The sequence below is a fragment of the Erpetoichthys calabaricus genome, chromosome 14 (genome assembly GCF_900747795.2).
Source record: "Erpetoichthys calabaricus chromosome 14, fErpCal1.3, whole genome shotgun sequence".
NCBI lineage: Eukaryota > Metazoa > Chordata > Cladistia > Polypteriformes > Polypteridae > Erpetoichthys > Erpetoichthys calabaricus.
The window spans coordinates 97,329,433-97,341,810 of NC_041407.2; the positions used below are offsets into that span (position 1 = coordinate 97,329,433).

The 12,378-nt window shown below is 38.4% G+C and overlaps 1 protein-coding gene across 1 annotated transcript in view; it reads left to right on the forward strand.

The window, feature by feature from the left end:
• The window catches only part of cdk5rap3 (CDK5 regulatory subunit associated protein 3), a 30,284-nt gene extending 24,521 nt beyond the window's left edge, over window positions 1-5,763 (forward strand). Inside the window, exons 12-14 of the mRNA XM_051918990.1 lie at window positions 206-411; window positions 4,241-4,412; window positions 4,937-5,763. Coding sequence (XP_051774950.1) covers window positions 206-411; window positions 4,241-4,412; window positions 4,937-5,002 — 444 coding nt within the window. The 3' untranslated portion in view covers window positions 5,003-5,763. The remainder of the gene's footprint in view (window positions 1-205; window positions 412-4,240; window positions 4,413-4,936) is intronic.
• Window positions 5,764-12,378: the final 6,615 nt, after the last annotated feature.

Genomic DNA, 12,378 nt, shown 5'->3' on the forward strand with positions numbered 1-12,378 from the left:
TATAATTTTGGTAATTAAGTCTTTTATTTGGTGACCTCAGCTGTCACACTAACCTTTTAAATTTATTTGCTTTCTCTAGCGTGACATCAAAGTGCACTGAAGCCGAACAGGGCTTTGAATAAAATAAAAATGTTAAAAGACTAAAGCCCCTCTGCCCCCCTTCACTCATTCTGTCATTCTACTCCTCTTCCCTTTGACTTGGCAGCTGGAGACATTCTTATCACAGCGGCTTACTGAGATGAGTGAAGAAGGGGATGTGGTGTCCATGAGTCAGTTCCAGCTGGCTCCTTCTGTTATCCAGAGCCAGACTCGAGACAAAGTGTTAGCCATGCTGGTGCAAGTTAGGAGCATGATTGAAAGGCTTACCACTAAGAAGATGCAGCACCTGTTTATGATCCTAGCCTCCCCCCGGTAAGTTAAAGTAACATAAAAAACATGTCAGCGAGAAATAAGACAAGCTAATCTGGGTTGTCTTTTGCAAAAAACACAGTAGACTCAGGTGTAGGTGAATACAGTCTTTGTAACAAGAAGGTGTGGACTTACGGCTTTTGAGAATCTTTTCACATTATACAAGCACCTTCGTACTTTAAGAAAGTTTACACATGATCATCATTCTTATTTAGCTGGAAGCTTGTTGATACAAGCATTTCATTCATTTGTTTCTCAGAAGTTGATCGGGAGTTTGCTACAACAGGGTAGGGTCACATCACCTTCCACATCCAAGATATGTGTTTTGTTTTCTATAGTAAATACATTTCCATTTAGTTTTTATTAATGTCCTTCAATGCATTATGTATTGAGTTTTAGGTTATCGATAGGATTCGCTTTTGTAATACCTTAAATTTTTTTCAAAAATAGCAGTTTTCCATGCTCACATCCATTCTGACAGAAACCTTTACATCAGACTTGTACTGACTTTTGCTCCGTGCACAAATTCTGTCAGTTAATTTTTAATTTCTGTAAAGCATTCTATAAACTACACCATCACAGACACTATGCAAAGAAAACAATACATCCTATAACATCAAAGTGTGATACAAAATAAAACAATTCAGATGCAAACAAAATCAGAAGGTGCCATAGAGTGATTCACAGTTTTAACTCAGCTGCCTCACTGCCCTCAAAGGTTCAATCGCCTAGTCAGTCAGGATCTCTGTAGGGACTGCACATTGTCCCTGTGTTCATGTGGCTTTTAAATGGTTACTCAGGTTTTGCCTAACAGTCTAAAACCATACAGAATGATTGGCGATCTTGAACTGGCCCATTGTAAGTGTGTGGCTGTGTATGTGTGTGAATGTGCCTTATATTCAACTTGTATGTCTTTCTGCAGTTGGTTCTTACCTTACACCTGATACTACTTGGATACACTTCTGAGTCACTGTAGTTTAATAATATCAATAAATAAAATATATCTTTTCTGTGATTCGGTGAACTAAACTGCAGACAGCACTCTAAAGCAGGGGTTTCCAGACATACTCCCTGGGGAAACTTAGTAATTGCTGGTTCAGTCAGTCAGATTCTTACAATGAAGGCAGTTCTGACCTTTGACTGAGCTCTGTGTTTTGAGTTTTCCATCTTTGTTTTTTGCCTTATGCCTTATACTACCGACAGGGTTATTGAATTAAGTGGTTTCAGAAAATGAATGGATATAGTATGAATTAAGGTGAAATGTCTACTACTTAAAGTTTTTACTGAGCAACTTCAGTCAGTGTAACTGTGTTTTGTCTGCTATATATCCTGATCATATAAGCTGACCGGGAGCAAAAGCTTCATATACAGCAATAGTTATAATTCTGAAACATTTGGCCCAAACAGTTAACTAACATCCGTTTTGATTCAGTAGACGCAAATTTGAATTCACATTCAGATGGAGAGAGAGAGGTTGGAGTATGTGCTGATAGCGCATTGCCGCATCCACCACACGATGAATCACTTGAATTGGGACCCGAGTGTAGCAGGTGACACCTCAGCACCGCCCTGACACTAGTGTGAGGTTTTTTGGTGTTTTTTTTTTTTTTACAGTGGAGAGACGAAAAGAAATGAATTGCTGTCACAGTTTAACTTTTTGGAGGCCTGTTGTCTCTTTTTACCACGCTTATTTTAACTTCACCTGTTTGTTGTCTGGTACAAATCTTGTAATCAATATTTAACCCACTTCCTATTGTCCAAATGACTAAAAAAATACTTTTCTAAAAATCACGCTTATATTAAGTTAAAATGTGTACTAAAAAGTAAAGAATAAGTCTCTCATACATTACATGTAAAATAAAGGCTTGTTTGCTTTTCATCAATCAATATTCAAAAAACACTTCTTAACTTAAAGCGCCCACCTTTTATTTTGTGCAAGTTCTCCCACTTAAAAAGATGAGAGAGGCCTGTAATTTTCATCATAGGTATACCTCAACTATGAGAGACAAAATGAGAAAATAAATCCAGAAAATCACATTGTCTGATTTTTGAAGAATTTATGTGCAAATTATGGTGGAAAAAAAGTATTTGGTCAATAACAAAAGTTCATCTCAGTACTTTGTTATATACTGTTTGTTGGCAATGACAGAAGTCTTCACAAGGTTTTCACACACTGTTGCTGGTATTTTGGCCCATTCCTCCATGCAGATCTCCTCTAGAGCTGTGATGTTTAGGGGCTGTCGCTGGGCAACACTGATTTTCAACTCCCTCCAAAGATTTTCAATTGGTGGCTGACTAAATATTTTTTTGCCCCACTGTATATATTATTGTCCTTGTTAAAGATATATCTCTTTTCTGGGTATTTTTGTTTTTAAGTGACAAACAAGCACAAATACAAGAATTCTGCAGACAAAGATAAATCAATCAGTCTATCAAGCTTGTTTGTTTAGCTAATGACTGAGCTTTGCCAACATTTCTTCCAGGTTATTTTTAAATGTTGTCAAGGTCTTTTCTTCACCTTTATGACTCTGTACTTTGTTTTAGATTCCCACAATGTTTTATGTGAAGAAATGCTTGAACATACCTCTAGTTAATTCCCACCGTTGTGTTTGAGAATGTGGTTCATTATTTATAAGAACTTAGTAAATACATTTGAACATGGCAGTATTTATCTCTCATAGGTGGTTCACCTAAAAAAATCAGAAAACCTTTTGTGAACGTTTTCGGTATTTTTAGATTTACTGCAAGTGCCACCACAAAATTAAATACACTAGTACTGTATAGGGTGGCACGGTGGTAGCGCCGCTGCCTCAACTTCTTTGATAAGGGTTCATGTGCCAGGTCCTCCCTGCATGGAGTCTGCATGTTCTTCACATGTCCACTTGGGTTTCCTCCGAGTGTTCTGGTTTCTTCTCAGAGTCCAAAGACTTGCCTGTTAAGTTGATTGGTTGAAGTTGAATTGGTGTTTGTGTGTGTGTGTGTGTGGTGTCTGTTCACTCTGTGATGGACTGGTGCCCTGTCCAGGGATTGTCACTGCATTGTGCCCTATGCTTGCTGGGATAAGCTCCAGCTTCCCCATAACCCTGCACAGGATGCAGTGGTTTTAGAATATAGATGGATAGGTTGATAGTAATCTATAGGAAAGGTGAGAAAACCTTGAAAGTCTGTACATCTAATATAAACAATAGGATTTGTTGTAATTTAGTTATATATTAAACATTGAAATCCTGTAATGTTTTTCATTGACCTTGCTATGAAACAAAGAAATGCCAAACCCTTTAAAAACCTGGATGAGAAAATGCATCAAGAAGTACATCAAACCTGACAGGATTAACTAAATAAGTGAAGATAAGGGTGAATCACAATGTGTGTAATTAAGTGAAAGTGTGTCTTTGGTGTTTTTGAAGTCAACCCTATTTTTTCACAGATGTGCAAGTGTTTATTTGCCCTGGAAACTTAAAGCAATATTTAAAATTAAAAAAAAAAAAAGCAAACTGCTCGGTGGGGAAGTCTCTGTTCATATCAATATTATATAAAAGAAGCATACTTTTCGAAATCTTTACTAAAATCAATATTTTAACCAGAACAAAGTAAAGCAGAATTGCTCAAATTGCTGTAATAGTATAATTGAAGCTGTAGTGACCCACACCTATGACTGTGTAGGGAGACAGGGAATGAAGCAATGGCTGAAATTCTGTAAATGGGAAGGAGTCACCCAAAAATAAATACTTTTGTAATAATGATACAGCAGTATTCCAGTGTTTAAAATTATATTTGAAGCAACTGCATAAAAGTCTAAACCAGACGTGTGCTGGCTGTCCTCTTCTATCAGGTATGTGGACCGGGTGACAGATATCCTGCAACAGAAAATGAAACAAGCTGATATTTTGGTTCTCAAGCAACAGAGAATGGTAGAGAAACGACAAGAAGCTCTCGCTGAGCAAGCAAAACTGGAGCCTCAACTGGATCTGCTGATCAAGAGGACCAGGGAGCTGCAGAAACAGGTAAGATGGGCCTTTGGGAGTAGGTTTCACATGCCACATATAAACAGGCTCTGTTTGTATTAGTCTTACTTTTATAAACAGTAAGAGCTTAACACTAATCTAAGAATAAGAAGTAAAAAGAAGAAATCCTTCTTCTGTTTTAAGGAGAAGTAATTTTGCTAAATGTCATTACAACTGTAATGTTACTAATTCAGCTGAAAACTGCAACATCTCTGGCCCTGTTATTCATTTCAGCTTTATTGACATTTTCAGCAGTATGCAGCATTAAGAGTAAAATGAATTAATAATAAATGCATTCTCAGATTAGTTAATCAATTCCTAATTTATTTATAAATTTTGGAAAATAATTTAATAATTAATTTTTAAATGACTGACTTCATGTATTGATTTATTTATTTACAATTAATTTGTAAGTTACATTGGACCATTACAATGCCAGCCACTGGAAGGCTGTATTCACATTTCCCTTTCTGGAACACAAATAAAAACACCTTGGCTGCTGGGTCTCCTTTTATGCCTTACAGATTGAAGCTGACATATCTCGTCGCTACAACAACCGGCCAGTCAATCTGATGGGAGTCGCAATGTAGAAGTTCCTCTTCCACTTTATGTGCATTTTGACTTTCACTTAAACCCCACCACAACTGTGGAGAATGTGACGACAGGACTCAGTCATAGCCTGCAGCTGGAAGGTCTTCTAGTAAGAAGTTTTGTGCCCAATGAACTCCATCTGTAGTCTTGGGAGTTTGCACTCCTTTCTCTTTACAGGAGGCTGTTATCATGTACCTTGACCTTGAGATTATCTTGTGCAAATAATAATTGTAACACACTTTGAATAAATGGATGGAACAATGCTGTTTTCTTTTTAAGATCTGACCTTCCACTTTGTGACCTGTGACATTGTCACATGTCTTTGTCCTCATGTTGTTTCATAGGTATCTACTTTTACTCAGAAACTTTATCTTAAGTTTTTGCAACTTCTGTACTTAAAGTTGACTTAATGGGCTGTCAGCTGCCATTTTGCATGCATATCTCATTAAAGGTTGTTTGTGGGGTTTTGTGATTATTCTTTCGTTCCCAGCTTATAATTGAGGCTAAATTATTTTGGTAGGCCATCAATAAAACACATTGTTTTTTAATAAATAACTAAGTATGTTAGACTTTAAAAGTATACATTTTGGGAACATTGTAATGTACAAAAAAAAAAAAACTGATGATATATTTTTTTCCAAATCATGCCCTTGTTTGTCCCAAAGACATATCTATTTTGTGTTTGAGTTCCGCACTTTTGGCTTAGCGTCATACTGTATTGTTTGAGGATATTTTTAAATAAAACCAAAATGCCACATCATTTTTTAAAATGGGTTCTTGTTTTCAGGCTATTGCAATCTGTCATTAGCAATTGCTACACAGGAGGAGAGGGAGTGTACAAGCGTGTAAATTAACGACAATATGCAAGGCTGTTGTAAAGTCATTTCCCAATTCATAATAGCTAAGCCTTGGCCTCATGTGTGGCCCACACAGTCAAATGTAATGTCATACAGCTGTTGGCTGCCCCCAAAGAGCCAATAAAATAGCTGTGGTTAATACACCGAATGCCATTTCATTAAGGCAGGCCACGATGCACCCATCTCCTACACAGTCAGGGTCTATGGATTTGCATAAATCCAATCTCGCTCTGTTTACATCCCCACTCATTTCAGACTCCAAGCTGATGACTTTAGAGGCTGTTACCCTTTATTTCTATTTATTCTCCAATTCGATTTAAGAGATTGGAAGGTCAAAATATATAGCATGTGGCCATGAAAACACACACACTCGCTGAAGGACTGCCTGTGTTTGTACGTGTGCAGCAGAAGTATACCATGGATGGTACACAGAGACTGCTGCAGGGAGGGCAGGGAGACGCTGCTTTTTCAAAATCACTAGCTGTGGACGGCTTCTGCCCACAAATTGCTAAATTCATCAGTCTGCTTTTTTGTACCACCGAGTGCCATTTTGAGAGTGGTACAGTTTCCCCAACTTTGCATTTAAGCCTAAGGCACAAAATAATTGGCTTTATATGCTAATCAAAATAGAATGGAGAGTACTTAAATATCACACTAGGGAGAAGAGAGCAAAATGCACTTACAGGCAAACTAGAAACTTTCATGATACTAAAAGCTTGCTTTTTATGAGTATAATATCACAGGAAACTGGCAGAATTATTAACATAAGGCAAATCCATCGTAGAGACAAAAAGCTATAAAGTGAGTACAGGCCTGTGAAGAAATGTACAGGTGACTGGAAAAATAACCAAATTATGGAGTGTTTAATTCTGCAACCAATCTAAGCAGTCCTGCCGTAGTGGTTTTTTATGCATTTAAGAAGGAGAGGTGACTTTGTAAATAAATCAAATAGATAGACAAGCATCTCATATGTTTTTAGTGTTACATTTAGCCAGGCTGCTAGTTCAGACCCCACCACTGATACCACCAGTGTCCAACCCCAACCATGCCCGTGGTCCCATTGTAGGAACATAAGTGACTGAAGTATACTCAAGTCACTTTAAGTAAGTAAATTAATAAATTCATTAGAACTCAGTATAGTGTGCACTTCAGTGCTTCGCCATCTTGGAGCAGCCAAATACTGATAACTGCAAACTGACCAGCAGTCACTCTGGGCAAGCCCACCAGCTTCACAGCTGCACTGTTCTCACTCTTAGCTTTTCCCTACAGTGGTCACAACTCTGTAGTTACCTTTTTTTCTTACTTGATTCTCAGAAACAGGCAGGTAAAGTAAAGGAGCAGGAAGTAACAGTTTTAAATGAATTAGAAATTCCATTATTGTGTGTGTTTCTTGTTTTGCACTTGGGAGTTTATGGGCAGCATTTTCCCATCCGATGGGGATCAAACAGATCAGCAACTGTATTACCTTGCAAGATGGAATTTGATGAGGATGAAGTGTCTTTACACTACTTTCATTAATTTTCCTAAAGCCATTCTCGAAGTCAAGGTTTTGGGAAGCTTGCCCTGGCAGTATAGGACACAGTGCAGTACTGAACCTCGAGGAAGCGTCCAGTGTATCACACTTCCACGTCAGTTTGTAAAATTTATTTCTCGTCCCTCTTAGGGTTAATATTAATTTTGAGAAATTATGTTTGCCCTCTCATAAATGTCTGATTAATGTCTTTCCGGTTGAGTTTTGTAATTTTTCTTTATCTCTTGGGAAATGTTTCTTCTTCTTATTAATTATTTTTTTTAATTTTTTTTACTGCATTGCCACTTTGTATTTCCGTTGCTACGCCTCTCCTGGTTGTGGGGAGTGTGGCTCTACACGGCGTGACAGTTGACATCAATAATGTGACACTATAAATATTAGCAGCTCCAGGTATCTGTGATTAGATACAATTCTTAAAAAAAAGACAATAAAACAAAACCTTTGCTGCTTCTTCTCGTTCTTCTTGTATTCTGAATCACTGTGTGGCCTTTTTTGACCTTGAGTTTGTTTTACATTTTAAGGTGTTTAGTTCTTCTTGTCCACTTTCTGTCCATGACTTTGATGCATTTCCCAGTTTCGTTACAGCATCTTCTTTCTCACTTTCACTACAATTACAAGAAAATGATGGAATCAACCCAATCTGCAAGGGTCTGGGATGTAGGAGAAAAACCAGAGTATGCAGAGGAAAAAAACGGACATGGTGCTGAGCATTTGATCCAGATCAGAAACTATAACATAAATGTGACTAATATAAGATGGAGCAAGTCAGGACTGTGAGCAAGGAAGTGTTTAGCAGACTTATTGAGAGCAGTCATGTCAACAGAGGAGCCACTTTTATTTCACATGGTCTGTTTCTACAGGGGCACTATCCTATGGCAGCTGTAAGACAAGTGAGGCAATGGCAGGTTGAACCATCAACATTGTTGTATTATTTTAAGTGCAGTCACTTGCCCAGGCTCACCGAAGGATAATGAAGCACACACCTTCTGATGAAATTGAGGATTTAGTATGTATTTGAGGAGGCAAAAGTGTTCAGGTGGGCCAGAAGAAGATGCTTCTCTACCAGAAATGAGTTATAATCAAGGTTTAGGGGCAGATACTGTAAAAAGCAAGCTTTTCAAATTCTCACACTAGTTTGTGTGAAGCCTCTAGTACCTATTCGTACACTGTTAGGTAATAAAGGGACAGTCCCTTTTAACATTACATAACATCTTTCTTAATGCAGCTAAACATTTTGCAAAGCCAAAAATAATGCAGTGCACTTGTACTTGAACAATATAGTTGGATTGTACATGCAAAGATGTTAGTAACTGCAAATCAATCTGGCTATACTCTTTATAGTTCTACTTTTTGAAGGAAAATAATTACAGAAAAATAATCATGAGAAAATGAGGGCAACACTTAGCAAGCTCAAATAGATCAAGTAGCATCTCGATGTCCCTAGAGGTAACCCCACAAGGGCGGAGGCCAATACCTGTGGGGCTTCAAAGGTGGCCGAGCATTTTATTATGCATTAGAGAGTGAGGGGAAATACCAAAGCACTACCATATCTGAGCTACTGTAATTATTAAATTTTTCAGGGGTCACATATTCCCTACAAAAATAGCATAATTTACAGCGAAATGCTAGTCCAGAAGCCCACCTTCACATAAAAGAACAAAAAACTGAAGTATTGCAGGAAAAAAATATTTAGCTTGCCTTTTAATGATTTGTAATGTTTAGAAACAAACAACTGCAAAGGCGCAGGAAGCAGCACATCATCAGGACAAGAGACTCTGGTACAACCTGAACACAGCCAAAGTTTTGTCTCTTTTCTCGTCAGCTGTGTCCAGGTGTCAAAAACAAAGATTCATCGTCTGGGATATTTGAAAAGGTTCAACAACATAGAAGGTAGCCATTGTGAAAGACAAACAGCCATCAAGCAGCCGGGTGGGTTGGCTGCTCTCTTTAGATTGAGAGATCAATAGATAGAACTTTACTTGTCCCCGGCAGAAAATTTGGCAAAAATTAGCTCAATAATTCTGTCAATGTTTACTTTTGATAGGGGCCTTGTCTCAGACAAGTCATGAAGAATCTAATACTCTTAGTACAAACTAAAATAATTTTGTGTATTTGACTAAATGCAGGTTAAATCTGGGTGAAAAACATGCAAGGAGCGATCGCAACAGTTTCAAACTTAAAATGAAAGAGATATGCTACAGTGCAGGGCCACCCTGTCAATGCTGCTGCTGGGTCTTCTCTCTGTCTTTATATTGAGGTAAGAGAGAAGGTCCTGGCAGTGGTTCATTGAGTTTATTGGAGTTTTCAGATTGCGTATTTGTGTGTTGGTGTGTGTGTGTGTGTGTGTGTGTGTTCACCCTGCAATGGACTGCAGACCAGTCTGGGTATTCTTCCTACCTTCTACCTGATGCTTACCGGAACTGGCTTCAGCTCCCCTGCAACACTGTTCAGGATAAGTACGTTTGAAAATGTAAGGATGGATGAATGGAGTAGTGTCTTTCTTTGATCTTCTGGTTCTGAGAACATTTTGCAGGCATTCTTCATTTGTTTATTCTTGGGTTTAGTACTGGGACTTGTTTGCACTCTGTTGCTTTTTTAGGTAATGCTTTTGTGCTCCTTTTTGCATCTTTTGCTTTTTTTTAATTGCTAATAAACTCTTGTATTTATTTACTTGTTGGACTTGTCTCTTCTAGCCAGAGGTTATACAGTTCCTCTCCCATGAGTGATATTTTGCATATTTTCAAGGATATTTTAAAGTATTTTGGACTTTTAAAGCAAAGGCCTGTTTTTAGACCTTTGTAGGCCAAAGCCTGCCAGTGCTTGATGGGGGCCAGTTGCCTGGGGTTAGGCCATATCTGGGCAGTCTGATGATAGTCCTGGCCTGCTTTGTGGGAACTGTTGGAGGCCTTACACCCTCTTCCCTGTATTTATGACTCCTGTATACAACAATACCTTTGTGGCAGGACATCATTTAGAAAAGGACGAAGGATCTGACCAGGGTTTGACATCAACAATGCAGGAAAACCATCATGGACCTAATCATAATCAAAAAGTAGAGAATGGAAATTTGTACACTAGCTGGCACTAAACAGATTAGCTATCAGCAAGCTGAATCCATTCTTCATTAGCAGTTAAGCATGAGCAAGTCATTCTGTGCATATTGTGTGTCCAGAATGTCAACTAATGAGTATCAACACATCCGGTGTACCAAGTGTCATGATCTGCCTTTTATTTTTCATTTTTTACAACTATTCCTTAGTCTCAATAAGTATTTTAAACAATAGTTTCAAGGCTTTGGAGGCCAAGAAATTCAATTATTTAGTTTTCTGTTTCAATGATCTTAATAATGAAATGCGTTTTTCCACTGTGCCATTTTGTTTATCTTATGGGGACTGCCAATTTAGAAACTTTCTGTTGACAGTGGCTAGGTTGTTGCTAGGTAAGGCCAACTGGAAGTGTGCGGCATGTAACATCACTGAGCTGAATTTTAAAGAACAGCATCATGGACTTTTTGGTTGTCCACATGTGTGGATACAACAAAGAAAATATTAGGTTCTCATTAGTGTTTCTATATTATTTTTGGCAGCCGAATCTCTTAGGAGCACTGGAATCATTGAGTAGAAAGGTCTTTTCATCAGACTGGCTGGCCCAGCACTGAATTGACTGTGGAATGGCCGGTAATGGGGAGGAAGCTTGTTGGCTGAGGTCTCCAGGACTCTGAACAAATCTGAATTCTCTTATGTGATATAATCTACTCTTGCAATTTGCTCTCTACTTGTACTATTACAATTGTATTCCTGAGGTGGCAATGACAGATTGGCCATCTAGATCTGAGAAGAGGATAACTTGTGTTCTGTTCTGTGTATTGTATTGTATTTACCCCATTTTTTGACACCCTTTGGATGCCCAGCCTATCTGGAAATGGTTTTTCTCTCTGAATTGCCTTTCTCAAGATTTCTTCCATTTTCCATTTCCTCCATTCATACTTCTCCAGCCCATGCTGTCCATTTTACAAAATGACAAATCCAATCTCTTGCTGCCTTCAGTACTTGTTATGTCATCAAGGTTCGGTTATTGCACTTCAGTGTCTTTAGGCTTCCACTACCATTCCCTACCATTTAACTCCACAGCTGATGATGTCCATCTACATGCTGCACATTGTCTGGCTCAGTGGCATCAGCACCCAGATAAATATGAACTCCAACTCCAAGTTCTTTCTTGTTGAATACTAGATCCTGTCAAATCTTCCCAACACCCCTTATACCCAGCTTTGATGTTGTACATTACAGTAACCTGAATTTTGATTCACTCATCTTAGCTGGATGGCAGCACACTAGTGAGGGTTGCTACTGCACAGCTTGAGTCCCTAGTTCAAATCCCATCTTGGTTGCTGTGTGGAGTTTGCCTGTTCTTATTTTGTCTACATGGCTTCTTTCCGACATCCTGAAGATTTTTAGATCATATTAACCAACATTTAAACGTGAACAAGTGTGGTCATGAGGATGAGTGTGACCTGAAACTGATGCCTCTGACCTGTGCTTAATACTTTCAGGAGTATCAAGCTCACTAAAGAATATGTGAACACCTTGGCAGCAGTCAACTCATCATTTTGACATTGCCCCATTGTCGTACCACTCTGCTGCGGGTACTGAAGTCTTCGGTTGAGATTTTATTATCTCCCATCTGTGTCACTGTTCCCTCTTCAGCACTCTTCCGCCACAAGGTTTCTTCACTTTTCTTCAGCATTTGTTGATGAGGATTGTAATGACGACAGGCTGAGATGGACAGGCGTGGCTGCCTCCATCCTCATCACCTTTCTCTACCTCCTCAAGTATCATTGCAATTAATTAATGTTTTGTTTTCCTGTCTGTTTAATCAAATCAGTGTCTTTATGTGTCCTTATTATATAATAAGTAATTTGTAAAGTTTGTAATTGCATTTACCCGAACTTGCTCTCTTCAATTAGTGCGGGCTCAGAATGCTATAC